This window comes from Macaca mulatta, chromosome 5, assembly GCF_049350105.2.
Source record: "Macaca mulatta isolate MMU2019108-1 chromosome 5, T2T-MMU8v2.0, whole genome shotgun sequence".
In the NCBI taxonomy this organism is placed as follows: Eukaryota; Metazoa; Chordata; class Mammalia; order Primates; family Cercopithecidae; genus Macaca; species Macaca mulatta.
The window spans coordinates 108,311,786-108,329,601 of record NC_133410.1 but is presented as its reverse complement, the minus strand read 5'-3'; the positions used below and the strand labels follow the sequence as shown (position 1 = coordinate 108,329,601).

The following is a 17,816-nucleotide window of genomic DNA, read 5'->3' as shown; positions in this document are numbered from 1 at the left end:
TCCTCCTTTCATGCCAAAAACGTTAGACTCATAACAGTACTAAAGGGTTGGAAGTAGGTACCTTTTGCTTTCTTTAACAATAGAGAACAATAGAGAAGAAAATACTTCTTTTCGCATCCCTCCCTAAGGCCAAGTGTTCCATTCTATTTATGTGAGCAGAAGAGATAAGAAAATGCACTAGGAGTAAAAGGAATGTTCAAAAAGTAACGAATTGTCCTGAGTTTCAGCCTGGACAACTTCTGAAAGACTTACTTCCCCTGGGCTTCTTTATCCCCATAAAAACGTTCTCAAACTTTCCACGGCTGCCTCTACAGACAATTCTAGAGGTACAGTATAGGAAAGATACTTCTCACTATATACACTTTCTGCTCTGTTTAGCTTTTATGACTTTTACTGGTGTTTCAATAAAACACAAAACAAAACAAGTGGTTCTCATCACTATTAAGGTTCTCCCTTACACTAAGACTCAGGAGCTGGGCACTGTCAGACTCCTAGGGAACCTCAAGATGGCTCTGGGGATCCTTAACTCTCTACACTCTCCTACTCAGCTATCTGATTCCCAGACTGAGGTTCAGATACAATGTATCTTTCCCATCCATTTCAGGGTAAATAGCTCAAAGAATCACTTCAATTAACATTTTTACTTGCTCTTAACTGTACCTTCCAGCTTGATTTTGGAGGGAGAAGGAAGGAGGTTTCTGGTTTTGAAAAATCATGCTGACTTTCACAATGATTTTCTTTCATTCCTATCCAGGCCTTCCTATCAGCCTGGGTGGGAGGGGGAAAAAAATTGTAATCCATGTTGCATGGAGTGACAGGGGAAGTCTTCCCTGACTTTCAAACTGCTCCAACTGTGGCCCCAAAGGGTAGTATCTAGAGATATTAATATTTCTGGTTGTCAAACACAGGGTGTCGTATAACTGGCATTTACTGGGTAGAGACCAGGAATGCTTGTGAAGCATCTTACATGTACAGAACAGGCCTCTACAACAAAAAATTATCAGGCCCAAAAGCCATTAAGTGCATAGACGAAGAAACCCTACTTAAGAAGCCTAATTTCAACAGCTTTTCAAACCCTCTACCTGGGGGAATGAGAGGGGTGCAAAATGAGGGGCAAAAAGGGGGGCAAAAATGACTTATACAAAGGAATTCATAGCACTGTCCAAAAAAGATCAAGCCACTTTCGTTCTTTCCTAGCTACTTTCGTTCTTTCCTGAAAACTACTGGCACCTTCCAGTCATACATAATATAAAACAGCATTCTAACTATCTCATTTTTTTCTTTTTCTTTTTTTTTTTTTTTTTTTGTTTCTTCAGTTGACTCACAGAGAAGCAAAAAGAATAGAAACATTGACTATATTATCTGGCAGAAACTCTAAAAATTATTTCAAACTTAAGCTTTCACAAATGACAAACTAAACATTAAATTTCTTCAATTCTACCTCCTGTATTAACGTTTTAAAATAATCAACAATGAATAAGTTTTCAAAATTTCACCTGATACACAAAAATGTCATATTCCATCATTTCCATTCCTCCAACTTGAGTAAAAATTTCATCTCCCATACCCATTAAAGAAGGCACTAAAAACAATAAAAATACTGGATCAATGTTATTAGAGATAACTGTATGTTTGTCTAAGAACTCTGTCCTGTTCACTATTCTGTTGATGACATCAAGATTTGGGGAGACTGGGGAGGGTTGCAGATAGTACACTGGATAATAAAGTTGAAATGGTAAAGATTTAACTTGAAGGCTGTTTGCCCATTTATTAACAACTCCAACAAGATGCTGTTAATAGCTTTCCTTTCCTTTTTTTTTTCCTTTTTTGAAATGGAGTCTCGCTCTGTTGCTCAAGCTGGAATGCAGTGGCACGATCCACTTTCCAGGTCCAGCAACTCTCCTGCCTTAGCCTCCCAAGTAGTTGCGATTACAGGCGCCCGCCACCACATCTGGCTAATTTTTCCATTTTTATGAGAGACAGGGTTTCACCATGTTGGCCAGGCTGGTCTCGACCTCCTAACCTCAGGAGATCCACCAACCTCAGCCTCCCAAGGTGCTGGGATTACAGGAGTGAGTCACCATGCCCAGCCCCTTTCCTTCTCTTATCCCCATAAGATATTGATTAAACAAAAAAGCCTCGATAAGTTGTTTATTATGTACAAAGACAGCCTGAGAAAAATCCTCCAGAAATACACCCCTACCCATTACTACAATAGCAAGAAATCTGGAAATTACCAAAATCCAACAGAATAGTTACACAAATTGTAATACTACAGAATATAATACATAGCCATTAAAAGAATGAGGTAAATATATATCTGTAGGTACATATGCTAACTTGAAAAGATCTCTATGACAGTTGAAAAAACAACCCAGTTACACATTAAAAATACTATGATTCCATTTAACCTAATTTAACACATACACATACGTGTGTGCATTAATGCACAGGAGAGAGAAAAAACCTAAATGGTAACAGGCGATATCTCCAGAGAGAAGAGAGAGATAAGAAAAGAGGGGAGGCAAGTATAAAGGAGGATCACACATTTTTTCACTTATAATCTTCAGTTTCAATTTTTTATAAGGAGAACATAATATTATGTAGTGGAAAGAATTTGAAAAATAGAATAAAAGTTGCACTAAAAAACCATCTACACACTCCTCTTCATTTATCAGGCAAAGAAAGGGAAGATAAATCACAGAAGAAACAAAGGATGCTAACCAATCATCTGGTCTATCTCCACCAAGGGATTCCCAAATCATCCTTTCACCCATTACTGCTAACACCCAAAGCTAACTCAGGTAGAACAGGGGCAAAACTACAAGGAATGCACAGAATTGTGGCGCCCTGTCACTCCTAGCCCATCAGCGCACAGGACTGCCAATAGGTGCTCAACACTGAGGCTGACCTGCATCGATGGCTTGCATCAGGCACTCATATGTAGTCTGAACAAGTTTCCGTGCTCCATCATCCACATCTCCAACAAAAAATGTCTCATTCAGGTCCCCATGATAACCATTGCGATAAAGAGTGATGTCCACTGCAAGAGAATGTGCAAATATAAAGACCATACTTATTTTCATTTCAAAATTCAAGTGCTTTTCCAACATGACAGCATCTAGCAACTTAATGAAAAAGATAACTTCTGCATTCTCAAATTAGACACCAATGGATAGATAGTTATTGCCCAACAGAAGCTCCCTGAGTGTTTATGTAACTGAACTCACTGTGGAGAGCAGGAATATGGCCATAGTAACATAAGCCAGATAGTGGGTTTTTATACTTTTACAGAAATTGTATCACTTGTGGCAAAAGAAAAATGTATGTGGGATACAATCATGCAAGATAAATTACTAGAGTTAGTAACATTAAATTGAAGACTTTGCTACACTGCTACAAAATACCATTTTCATTTATCTTTTACAAGTTCCTTACTCCTGCTAGGGAATAATAGAAAAATTTACACTGCTCTACACCTGTTTTTTAAAAACTCATTTGCTTTTCACTTATTTGTGAATATTCATTCTCCTCTTTGTCCCCATGTTTAAGAATACAGATTACTATTTTACCATTATACTATATACTATTATACCATTATAATGTATCTAGAGAGCACATTGAGTATTTTTAAACCATATATTTAAATCAACCTATAACATCACAATATAGATATTTTGGTTCTAGCACAACACATACACTCCTGAAAAACCTCACACATTCTGCATGTAATAAAAATAACAGGGTTTATATGAAAAACAGGGTTGGCCTCAAAACCTATGGAACTTTATGAACAGATACCCTAACTAAAGCAGTAGCAATTCTAATAAAAATTGTGTCATAGTTAAATTTTGGCTATCATTCACAGCTAGCATCACAATCAGTCAATTATCTGCAGCCTCTAACACTTGGGCTCATGCTTCCTCATTTGATAGGCAGTTCCTTTAAGATATCTTATTAACAAAGAGTCTAATTTCATCAATATTAAAATAACATCTAGGCCAGGCACAGTAGCTCATGCCTGTAATCCCAAGACTCTGGGAGGCCAAGGCGGGCAGACTGCTTGAGTCCAGGAGTTTGAGACCAGCCTGAACAACATGCCAAAACCCTACTTCTACAAAACGTACAAAAAATGAGTTGAGTATGGTAGCAATGAGCCTGTAGTCTTGTCTACTTCTGAGGTGGGAGGATCACCTGAGCGAAGGAAGTCGAGGCAGCAGTGAGCCATGATGGCGCCACTGCACTCAAGCCTGGGTGACAGACCCTGTCTCCAAAAAATAAAATGATATACAAAACAAAAACAAATACCATCTAGGAAAGCCTTCATTAATATCTTCTGGCCAGGCGCGGTGGCTCACGCCTGTAATCTCAGCACTTTGGGAGGCCAAGACGGGCAGATCACGAGGTCAGGAGATCGATACCATCCTGGCTAACACAGTGAAATCCCGTCTCTACTAAAAATACAAAAAATGAGCCGGGCATGGTGACGGGTGCCTGTAGTCCCAGCTACTCGGGACGGTAAGGCAGGAGAATGGCGAAAACCCAGGAGGCGGAGCTTGCAGTGAGCAGAGATCACGCCACTGCACTCCAGCCTGGGCGACAGAGCGAGACTCCATCTCAAAAAAAAAGAAAAGGAATAATGTCTTTGAAGCTACTTCCTCCACTCTCTATACTTGTAGCTTCCCAAGGCAGCTTAACATAGGGGTCTTTAAAGCTACTTCCACTCAAGTAAGGCGCTTCTGCAAGATTTTCAGCTTTCCTTTAGGTCTTCATATATTATGAAGGGTTTTCCTGTATCTATAACAAAGCCTGCCCTGGTCTCTTCAAAACCATTAATGAACTTCTGGGGGAAAAAAAACTAGACTCCACATTTCACCGACATCTTTGACCTAATCAATCACATATGAGGTAAGCATTAAAGAAATACACACTGCACCAAACATATCACACCAGAAGTATCTTAAAAGCAAAATGCACAAAACCACGAGAGAGCTTTCCATAGATTTAAGAGTTAGTGATACTGAATTTTAAAAAGGAAAAAGAGTAAGTACAGGAAGCAAGTCAAGAAAACACAAGTCACTGTCAGATTCCCCCAAGCTTTGTTGCTTCTTTGCCCATGGTGATGAAAGTAACATTTTTCTTACCATTAACAATGTCACCTTCTTGCAAGGGCCGTCTGTCTGGTATTCCATGGCAAATGACTTCATTCACTGATGTACAACAAGACTTTGGGAAATTGTAATAATTCAAGGGAGAAGGGTAGCAATTTCTTGCAATACATGCCTATAATACAGAAAAAATAATTTGGAATATATAAAGAAAAATCTGTATGAAATTACAGATTTTAAAATTTGAAAAATGTGAAAAAAGCTGGACACATGTCATTATAAAGAACTTAATATTTTATTTTAGTAACAGTAGTGGATATTATCTTAAACAATATACAACAGGGTTTGTGCCAGTCAGGTACACATATACAAACCAGTTTACTGGTAACTGCACAAAGGAAAACTAAAATGACATACAGGTTAAGTATTCCTAATCTAAAAATCTGAAATCCTCCAAAATACGAAACTTTTTGAACACCAACAGGACACTCAAAGGAATGCCCATTGGAGAATTTAGAATTTCAAATTTTGAAATTACAGATGCTTAACCAGTTATGTATAATACAAATATTCCAAAATCCAAAAAAATTCAAAATCCACAACACTTCTGGTCCAAAGCATTTCAGATAAGGGATACTCAACCTCTATTACAAATATATATATAAATATTACCACTTATGAAGATTTTACTTTAGAATTAACTAGTCCTTGTGAAAAATATATCAAAGTAAAAATATATTTTAAGTAAATATTAACAAGCATTTTTTATGTAATTATAATTTTATGTTGAAACAAGCCTGTATCACTATGCCCCAAAAATGACTACTACTAGCATAATTAAGAAATGGTAAAGTACTTCTAGACATTTTAATAACCACATTCAGTGGAACAACAAAAGAACTCTTACAGAAAAACATGGTCTGCTCTCCATAACAAGTCTTACTTTACTGGATGCTTTTACACAGTAGTAATCACAGCATACATAATTTCTGTTTCCATCCTGCTCTAGTCTTCAGGCTAATATTTTTTAATGGTTGCACAATACACCATTTGCAGAATATGTAGAATATACCATGATTTTACTAGCAATTTCATTCTTACTGGAAATTTAAATTAATGTGAAGTTTCCTCAATTACAGAAAAAAAAAAATCTTACAACCAATAACTACATTTGTGGCTTTTCCCTCATTTAGGAATATACTTCTCTGCTTCTCACAGCATTACAAATAATAGTTTAGAGCATACAGAATTAGGCTTTCTAGATTGAAAATGCCAATTCCGGCCAGGCGCAGTGGCTCATGCTTATAATCCCAGCACTTTGGGAGGCCAAGGTGACCGGATCACTTGAGGTCAGGAGTTCAAGGCCAGCCTGGCCAATATGGTGAAATCTCGTCTCTACTAAAACACAAAAATTAGACAGGCGCAGTGGCGGGTGCCTGTATTTCCTGCTACCTGGGAGGCAACCCAAGTTGGGATCGCACCATTGTACTCCAGCCTGGGTGACAGAATGACATTCTGTCTAAAAGACAAAAAATAAAAACAAACAAAACAAAAACAGTATTTTGCCGGGCGCGGTGGCTCAAGCCTGTAATCCCAGCACTTTGGGAGGCTGAGACGGGCGAATCACGAGGTCAGGAGATCAAGACCATCCTGGCTAACATGGTGAAACCCCGTCTCTACTAAAAAAATACAAAAAACTAGCCGGGCGAGGTGGTGGGCGCCTGTAGTCCCAGCTACTCGGGAGGCTGAGGCAGGAGAATGGCATGAACCTGGGAGGCGGAGCTTGCAGTGAGCTGAGATCTGGCCACTGCACTCCAGCCTGGGCAACAGAGCGAGACTCCGTCTCAAAAAAAAAAAAAAAAAAAAAATGCCAATTCCATCATTTACAAGTCATGTAACTTTTGACAATTTAATTAACCTCTCTCCTCCTCAGTTTCCTTACCTATAAAATGGAGATTACAATAGTACCTACCCTCAAGGGGTTGTTGGTAAGACGAACGAGTTAATATAAAAGAAGCACTTGAGCACCTGGCCCACAGAACATACTCAAAATGCTATTATTGCATATGATATATCTTATACTAACATATGAAACAATACCCAAAAGTCAGGATTAATAAGATTCTGAATAAAAAATCTATAAACATTTTTATAGCTCAAGATACATGGTCAAATCCTTCCAAAAGGGTTCTTCCAATTTACAATACCATCACCAAGCAGAAGAGAGGACCAGTTTCATCACTCCACACAAGCAACGGATAGAAACATCTTTAAAAATACAAATTTACTAGGCCTTTATAATTTGCATTTGTTTACTAGAACATGTTTGAGATCTGCTTTCCATATATTAACTACTTATCACTCATTTCTTTTTAATTCATATAATGTGTACACTCATCTACTAAAGTCTTAAGGTCTCTCTCTGATGGACAGACAATCTTTATTTATTTATTTTTAATCCCTATACTTACTACAAATATTTATCTGGACTGTTCATTGCCTTGACACTATAGATATAAAAGGAAACATTTAACTAATCTACCATCAGAAGTTATATTCTTTTTTTTATTTCAGAATATTAGATGTCTGTAGTGGCAGGATTTATTTAAAGCAGATAAAATCAATCATTTTATAAAAGCGCAACTGAAATGCTTATTATGAATATCTTGTTTCAGAAACAAGGTATTTTTCAAGCTTACCTCAGACCTTAATATTATAGATTCTTAAAGATGGGAATAATGACTGTTGAATGTTTTCCATATTTGAAACAAAGCAAAAATTTGCTTTCAAATGAACTTACCTAAGTTACCTTAGACACTCAGAATTTGTCTACTTAATGTTTAAGTTCAAAGCATCAAGTAATGTAACAAAATTTCTCAAAGTAAAAAAGTGAAGTTCTTACTAAGTGTACAGCGTGATCTATTTCTTCAGTAGTTACACCTGGTTTAATCATGCCGGCAGCAATATCCAAAACTTCTCTAGCAAGCTGTATAAAAGGAACACCATACATTAAAAAAAGACACAGAAATAGAAATCTATACCCCTTCTACTGTTTGTGGAAGATTGGTAAAAATTAATCTCCCCTTGAATATTATAATTTTATAGAAAATATATAAAAATACATAAAAACAGACAAATTTTATATAAAAATTGGGCTAACGAGCAAGCAGCAGTAAGCTTGGCTGATTTCTATGTGAAAATATACATCCTAAGTAATCTAAACAATCATCAAATGATAGAGGTAGTCTTCTCTCATTTCTATAATGGGGAAAAGTAGAGGAAAAGAAAAAGGAACAGATGAGCCTAGGCAACATAGTGAAATCCTGTCTCTTAAAAAAAAAAAAAAGTAGTCAGGTGTAGTGGGCACACGCCTGTGATCCCAGCTACTCAGGAGGCTGAGGTGGAAGGACAGCTTGAGCCCAGGAGTTTGGGGTTACAGTAAGCTATGAGCTATGATCTATATGATCTATGATTGTGCCACTGTACTCTATCTAGCTTGAGTGACAGCAAGACCCTGTCTCAAAAAAAAAAAAAAGATAAATGAATTCCTCAAAGAATCACAGCAAGTAAGTCATAGGAATAGAAAGTTCTCCAGAATATCAAACAAAATTAGAATCAAATCACTTTAAAGCACTGAATAGAAACCTTAAGAATCTTATCTAAATGAATAATACCAATGTATTATATTTTTCTTCAGAATAAATATGTGATTTCACCTGGTAAGTACCAACCACTACTATCACTCATCACAGGTATTTCACAAAAAGGCCAATAGCATAACCCTCTGAACCTTAAACTTTGTCCTATGTTATGATGACTTGTGAAAATAAAATGACATGATGTTTTTAAATATCATAAAGAATTTGTTTCTTTTAAAAAAGAATACAGAAAATAAATGAAAAGGATTGTCATCTATAGACTATCCATCAGATTAATTCCTAAACAGGCTTTTAAGAAGAAAACAACTGTTGACTAAAATTATACACCAACAATAGTTTAATGAAAAGCGTGGCTAAACCAGGCACAGAGGCTCATGCCTGTAATCCCAGCACTGTGGGAGGCCAAGGCAGGCAGATCACCTGAGGTCAAGAGTTAGAGAACAGCCTGGCCAACATGGTGAAACCCTATCTCTACTAAAAATACAAAAAAAGGCCAGCCATGGTGGCTCATGCCTGTAATTCCAGCATTTTGGGAGGCCGTGGCGGGCGTATCACAAGGTCAGGAGTTCGAGACCAGCCTGGGCAACATGGTGAAACCCCGTCTCTACTAAAATTACAAAAATTAGCCAGGTGTGGTGGCGGGCACCTGTAATCCCAGCTACTCGGGAGGCAGGAAAATCGCTTGAAACCGGAAGGCGGAGGTTGCAGTAAGCAGAAATCGCGCCACAGCACTCTAGCCTAGGCGAAAGAGCAAAACTCAGTCTCAAAAAAAAGTTAAAAAAAAAAAAAAAAGCATGGTTAGTCAGTCTAACAATATAACATTTGCTATCTTTATAAATCAGCAAACCACTGACTTCATGTCTAAGTACTGCTTAAACATTTCCTACCCCATGGCAAAAAAATAACTCTTACCCTACATACAAGTCGCATCCCTTCTATATCTTCAGATGAGAGTAATTTAATCTGAGAAGTACCTTTAAGAGCCTGTTCGGATTCTGACATTCCTGGAATGAAAAACCGGTAAGTAAAACCAAAATGAATGCAAAAATGTAATATTTATTTGCATAATTATATACCTGTGGCATAAAAACAGTAGTCTGTTTCACACAACAGTAATTCATAATTTGGGATGGTCTAGGTTAGATTTTTTTAAAAAACATTTTCAACATCAAAGGGAAACTTGCTAAACCAATTAAAGAAAAAATTATAAAGGATAAATTTTCAGACCTATTAGAAATCAGCCAATACTTATGGAGTACTTATTATATGCCAGGCAGTGTGATAATCAAACTCAGTAAATGATACACATATGAAAAGTACCATAGAATTTACAAATAACTTTCATAATCATCTCATGAAGCAACTATACATCAACAACTGATGAATTAATTACACTATTTTCTGAAACAGGAACCAAAGCAAGCGTTTTTCAAATTCCAGTTTGTGACCTTTTATTGGGCTACACTTAACATTTTTTAAAAGTAAATAAATGGGATAGAAAATATTAGAATGGCATAACAAAGTATTATACTTGTATTATAAGGAGTAGGAATAAGTGCTGCCATTAAATCTTTGTTAATTTATATACACATACAAAGATCATGCTATAAAAGTCATTTCCAACTTCAAAAAGTTTTAAAACTATTGCCCTAAAAATCTTCACGAATAAAATTTGTTAACTTACAGTTTTACATACATGAAAAGTAATAAAGCCAGGGTAGCAATTAACTCAAAATCTAACAAAAATAGTGTCATCAACTAATCTTATTTACAAGTACTAATGGAAAAATTCCAAATAAAATATTAACAAACAGAATCCAAAAAAACACAATACATCAGGATGCAAGTGAGATTCGTACCAGAAGGCAGGGATAGTTCAATACTGGCAAATCTATTAATCCAATTCATCATTCATAAATTAAGAAAGTAAAAGTAAATACTAATCTAGAAGGAAAGTTAATTCTGATAACATGGCCAGCTACCACCTTGACATGATAAATATAAATCTCAAACTGAGAACCAACATCACAGAATGCCCGCTATCGGCACTATTATTTAACACCTGGCAATACTAGCAGATGAAATTAACAACAGGAAGAAATAAGACATATAAAACTAGAAAGGAAAGGACAAAATTCTTATCATTTTCAGATATGATTAAATATCTCTAGAACAGAAGAATCACCTGGTAAATGACCAGAAATAAGAATTCAGCAAGTTGGCATATTGTAAGACAAATTTATCAAAATCAATAACTTTCCCACGTACAAATAATGAGCTAAAAAAATACAGAAGCTATTATGTACAAAAACAACTAAAAAGATAACGTACCCAGGAATAAATTTAACAATAAGATCCCTACATAAAGAAAATCTGAAAACCCAACTGAAAGACATAAAAGGAGTCAAATAAAATTTTAAAAACATACCCTGTTCCTGGACAAGAAGACTCAATATTGTAAAGATGTCAATTCTTCCAAAATTAATCTATAAATTTAATACTATCCCAATAAAAAAAAGTCAACAGGATAATTTTGAGAACCAGACAAGCTGATTCTAAATTTCACATGCAAAAACAAACATGCAAGAATAGCCAGGAAAATTCTGAAAAAGAGGAAAGGTAGAGGCAACAAGGCCTACCAAATTTTAAACATTATATAGCTAGGATAATTAAGAGTTTGGCAGTGGTACATGATTAGACAAATAGGTTAGTGAAACAGAATAGAATCCAGAAACAGACCCAAAGACATGTGAGAACATAACACATCAATATAGGTTGCACTTCAAATCAGTAAGGAAAGGCTGATTTTTTTAAATAATTGGTTTTAAATAATAACCAGGTATTCTTCCGAGAAAAAAAAATTAAGTTGCATCCCTATTTAACTCCTTATACCAAGTAAGTTTCAGATCTATAAATGATTTTTATCATACATAAAAAAGACTGAAACCATAAAAATGCTGGAAGAAAACATAGGAATATATATTTTATAACTTCTGCACCAAAAACGTCTTTCTAGGTCATAAAGCCATACACACTGTAAAATAAAACACTGATAAATTTTACTATGTTAGGATACTCAAAGTCTGTAATAAATGTTATGACAAAACATAAACAGTCAATTGGAAAAAAAGTTTTAAAAACATACATCAAAAGGTTATTTTTGTTAATATACCAAGAACATTTATAAATCAATATGGAAAAAACTAGTACTCTAACAGGGAAAAAAGCTTAAGGATATGAATAAACATTACAAAAGGGAAGAAAATATAAATGACTTTAATATATGAAAAGATGCTCAACCTTACTCATAATTTTAAAATGCAGATTAAAATAATAGCAAAATAACATTTTTTGTCTTTCAGATTAGCAAAGATCATAAAGCTTTGTAACACACTATGCTGGGGAAAAACATAGCAGAAAAGAGACATCCATGTATTTTTAATGGAAGTAACAACTGGAAAAATCTCTGAAATTTGTAATATCTCTCAAAATCAAAAATGTATGTATCCTTTGATCCCACTATTTTAGATTATCAACCTATAGAAATACTCTTGACACATGGACAAAGATATAAATATAAGAGTAGTTACTGCCGTCAAATTGCAATAAGCAAAATCCTCGAAATGCTCTAAACATTCATTAGTAGGAGCCTGGCTTACGAAATATGATACATCCACATAACCGAATACTTCATTCACTAAAAAGGAGGTGGCTTTATATGACACATTTGTAAGACATATTAAGCAAATACAGCAAAGTAAAAAGGTATATATAATTTTTTCTATTTGTGTATAGATGGCAGGGACGGGGTCCTAATGTGCTTACACATACAGAATAGTTCTGAAAAGTTCTGTATATAAAGGGGAATAGCAGTTACCTCTAAGGACTAGAACTTACTTTCACTGCATAACATTTGTTAGAATTTACCTTGTCTATGCTTGTTTTTCTTAAATACAAGCTAATACTACATTTAAGATTAAATAGAAAAATAATGAAATTATACATCCTCAACAGTATGCTATCATTTAGACTATCTTTCCCTTAAATTTTTCTGAAATAGTAGGGTTTAACTAAAATTTTAAAATGATAATCATAAGAATGTATGTAATACTGTTCCCCACTTCTTAGAGAACAAAGCAAAGATAGCTTAACTTGGTAGATAAAATCACACAAAATTGCTGAGAGTTGATCCTCTTTGACATGCAAAATCAGTAATTTCACAAAGTCTAAATTAATTATGTGTACAGGCCCTAAGGTCAGAGACTGTTCCACTGACCTGTGTTGCAAATTACCTATCTTCGCTGGGTGTCTCAGTATCATTATCTATAAAAATGGAGAAGACAACAGAACCTACCTCAGCAATGTTGAAAGTGTTAAATGTAGTAACACGTGCAAAGAACTTAGCACAGTGCCTGACACACAGTTAAGCAAAAATAAATATCAGTTATTATTAGAGAACCATCATCATATCATTCTCATCATTACTATCACTATCACCACCATTACTACTTCTGTTAATGTTACAGTCCAAAGTCTTTAGTTATGCATTCACTCAGGTCTCTACCATCCGCTTTTACCTAAATAGATATTGTTTAATTTAGATAGGAGGGAATATTAAAATTAAAACTGTTTTTTAGTAAGTCTAGAAGTTGTTATAACAACATAAAATACAGTATTATTTTAAATATAGTCTTTAACAGCTACATAGTGCTTTCAGAGGTAGGTAGATTTCTAATGGGGGGGGCAAGAATCTTTAATTATCTTTAATGTTCTAATGCTGCTTGAAAACACATTTATTAGAAGTCCAGCACTGAAAAATTTCTACAAGAAAAGCATTCCTTCCCTTTGCAGTAGTCATCAACATAGCAGAGCTTACCCAAGGGATGATCGGCATAATCTGGTCTTTGAATATAACTTGGCACTGGCCTTGTTGGCATCTAAAAACATCAAAGAAGTTAGTTAAAACTGATTTACCAACAAAAAATAAATAAAACTGGGCAGAAAAAAAGTCCATTCAAAAGTTTTTAAAAGTTTTAAATGGCACCTTAAATATTATAACAGATATATATTTCATTAATATTATGCTTTACTTTTCCTAGTGGTAATGCCACCCCTTTCACAGGGTATTTTAGAAAGGGGGAAAGTGGTCAAGGCCATTAAGGATTTAAAATTAGACAGAGACTAATAACAAGACACCCATGTTATTCCAAAGAAATTGGCAAGCTGACAACAATAAAATCATGTCTCAAAGTAAATATATACCAACACGTTTCTAGTCATTATCTCTAGGAGGCAGAATTAAGAAGATTTTGTTATGTTTTTCCTATTTTTCCAAATTTTAAAGATTAAAGATGTATTCCTTTTATAAAAAAAAAAAAAATCAGTAAAGAGAATTTAAATATTTAAGGGTGACAAATAGATTTCAACTTGAATGAATTCTTACATTAAAACTCCGACTCTTATCCGCCAAGAATAGAGGAAGCGAAAAGAGTGGCAGAAAAGCCATATCTAAATTAAGGGAGAAATATATCATAATAAAATAATTTTAGAAAAGTGTAATACAGTCAGTCCTCCATACCTCCTGGTTCCACATCTGTTGATGCACTATCCATAATACGGAAGGTTGACTTTAAGGAACTTGAGCATCAGTGGATTTTGGAAACTGTGTGGGAGTGAGGATGCCCTAGAACCAATCATCCATGGATATCAAGGGACGACTATACACACTACCGTCATGCCAACAACAAAATATCTATTCCACCTTAGCCCACGCTTCTTTTTAAAAGTTTTACCTATTTCATCTAATTTTTTTTCCACTTCTTCCATGATTGCCAAACTAACAGCTCCCAAATGATGTACCATAAGAGCTTTAGAGCTAAAATGCAAGTTCCTTTGTAAACTCAATCCTGATTATATGATTCACTATAGTATCATTTTTGGAAAATTCAAAATTGGAATGTTAAGATTTTATTACCTTATTTACTCACCAGTGGATAATGTGGTCTGAGTTTACCAGTATATCGATAACCTGCCCATGGGTCAGTATTAATATCACCTTCCACAGTCCAGGAAGACACTTCTCGCTTTGCCTTTTCATCCTCTGGGAGACGGAAGAATAGATGTGAGAGGAAAGAAGAGAAGGAGGGAAAGGAATGTTTCAGTTGTCAAGCTAGTGAGCAGCAGCATACTTTGAATATCTCTTGTTTAAAACCAAGCCAACAAGCCCAGGCACAAAAATCCACCAAACTTCTACCCTAACCTAAATCACCAAAGCAACTGCTTTACTGCCATATTCAAAAACCCTTATAACTCCTTTTCGAAGATCTAAGGTCTTAGAAGGAAAAAACTCCATGTAAACATATACTACGTTTTTACATAATATCGAACAGGAACAGCCCATACACAGCTTTCCTAATGCATTCTTGCCACATCAATTTATAGAAAACCCATTTTAAAATATGAAGCCCTAGTAAAACCTAAACCTACCCAACTGAGATCAGATGTTACAAATGAATTATGCTCTTACTAAAAGAACAGATCCTAAGTAATCCCAAAGCAACTTTAAAATAAAAAATAATTATTTCTCACAAAGCTGATCAATGGCTTTCAAGTCAGTATTTCAATTCACTTTGAAAACTTTATGATCATCATTTGCCTCTTTTCAGAAATGGGGTAAAGGAAAGAGGTAGGAAAAAGGCAAAGACAAGGGAGGGAACAATCTGTTGAAAGTTCAGCAGAAAAATTAAGAATCACATCCATGCACACAATCCTGTCAGTTATTAATCTACATGTGCTGACTGAAATATACGCAAGAATTCTACTCACACAGAAGACCCTCTTTGGTGCCTGTGATGTCAACACACTGGCTGCACCTCTTATCCACATAGTAAAATAAAACTACAAACCTAAGACTTTAAATAGCAGGAATACAAGTCCCTCGTGGACCAAGTATTGGCCTAAACACCTCCCAGTGCACTCAGACCTTTTCCTGATTATTGTCATTCTACCATAGGTATTAAAAGTCAAACCTCAAACTGATTTTAGAAGTGTCTGAAAGAAATAAAAATAAAACTCCCCTCTTAAAAAATCTATTTAAAATACAAAATGAAGGAAACTAGATGTAATCATAAAATGTTAAAGTTAGAGAAGATCTTAAAGACAATCTAGTGTTGTTTCTTTATTGTACGTATGAGGAAACAGAGACTGTGTGGTTCACATAGCTGTGACACAAGAATGCCAGCCCCAGTCCAGTACTCTTAAAGAGCATGTGGCTAACTTTGGAAAGGCCCTTAAGGTACAATTGACAAGAATGCAAAAATATAGAAAATCCATTCATATTACTTTGGAAGATAATATATTTATACTATTACATATAAAGGAATAGAAAGATACCGTGCTACTGAATTTTAAAATAAAGATACCATGCTACTGAATTTTAAAATATCTTTCTCCCCTCTGGAATTCCAAAAAGTCACTGTGAATGTTAATATCAATGGGAAAACTTTCTCATCACAGGACAAAAACAAACTTCATCCATTGCTACTTGGGTCAAACATGACAGAAAACAGTTTGAAATGGGGGCCAACTGAGCCTGCTTCAGCTATGAAGTGCATCAAGTGATTTTGTCTGAAACATGAACCTCAAAAATAATTTTCTCCCAAAACCCAGGAGAGAACAGCAATCAAGACGCAGGCTTTTTGCACTAGCATACTCCTGGGCAGGGAACAGGGAGAAGGTGAGGGTGTAAAAATCTTTTAAAGCTTCCTGTTGATCTGGATTTTACCCTTCCACAGTCTATATTCAAAAGAGAATTTAGGTCCAGGAGCAGCAGCTCAGGCCTGTAATCCCAGCACTTTGGGAGTTCAAGGTGGGTGGACTGCTCGAGCTCAGAAATTCAAGACCAGCTTGGACAACATGGAAAAACCCGTCTCCACAAAATATATGAAACTTAGCTGGGCATGGTGGCACATGCCTGTAGTCCCAACTACTCAGAAGGCTGAGGTGAGGTAGAAGGATTGCTCGAGCCCAGGAGGTTTAGGCTTCAGTGAGCCGTGATTGCACCACTGCACTCCAGCCTGGGCAACAGAGGAACACTGTCTCAAAAAAAAAAGTAAAGCAAACAAATAGTATAACCCAAAACTACCACGACAACTAAAGTTGAATATCACAAGTTCTTCTCTCATCTCTAGGTATAATTTGCTTAACGGAAATTCACGCTTGAAAAGAAAATTCGTTTACATTTTAGGATCAATTAGCCTTAGGTGCTAACCACATAATAGACCATTAATAAATCTGAATTGAGCTGATGATGGTAGCACAACTGCATAATAACTAATCTTTTTGAAAAGACTGTACAACAGGACAGTATAAATAAACATTTGTAAGCTGTCTTCCAAACATTACAATGCAACAGTCCCAGGTAAAATGCAGGTAGTGTCATATGTACGTGATACATGCAAGGTCTGGCCCAAAGTTCATCACAGTCAGGCTTTGTTCTTTAAAAAGTTGTATGCAGGCTGCTTCCTCTGGTCAGCTGACACAAAATACTAAACATGTCTAAGCTTTGCATGGGACAGGATTTTCTGATCAAAATTCTGACTCAAGTCTTCCAGATATGATAATTAGTTTTTGAGTACTTACTATGTATGGTACACATGCTAAACACTTCTCATGGATTTGCTTATTTAATCCTCACACAAACCTGTGATTCCAGCATCTTGGAGGTGAGACTTAGAGTAACCCATGGTCGCAAAGTTTGGTGGAGCCAGTTTAAGACATTACATAACACCTTCTCTCTGTAATCCAAAAATCAGGCACACTAGTGTGAATGGGTAGGGGAGTGGAAGAAAAAGTATCACTTTGAGTTATTTTATTAATTGCGGGTTTTTTTGTTTTGTTCTGTTTTATCTTTTTTATTTTTTTTATTGAGATGGAGTGTCGCTCTGTCACCCAGGCTGGAGTGCAGTGGTGCAATCTTGGCTCACTGCAAGCTCCGCCTCCCTGGTTCACGCCATTCTCCTGCCTCAGCCTTCCGAGTAGCTGGGACTAC

At 35.8% G+C, this 17,816-nt stretch overlaps 1 protein-coding gene across 1 annotated transcript in view; it reads right to left on the bottom strand.

The window, feature by feature from the left end:
- The window catches only part of METAP1 (methionyl aminopeptidase 1), a gene marked incomplete at its 3' end in the record, with an annotated part of 68,082 nt that overhangs the window by 13,152 nt on the left and 37,114 nt on the right, over positions 1-17,816 (bottom strand). The window contains 6 exon segments of the mRNA NM_001261513.1: positions 2,912-3,043; positions 5,145-5,283; positions 8,011-8,094; positions 9,680-9,771; positions 13,644-13,704; positions 14,755-14,867. Coding sequence (NP_001248442.1) covers positions 2,912-3,043; positions 5,145-5,283; positions 8,011-8,094; positions 9,680-9,771; positions 13,644-13,704; positions 14,755-14,867 — 621 coding nt within the window.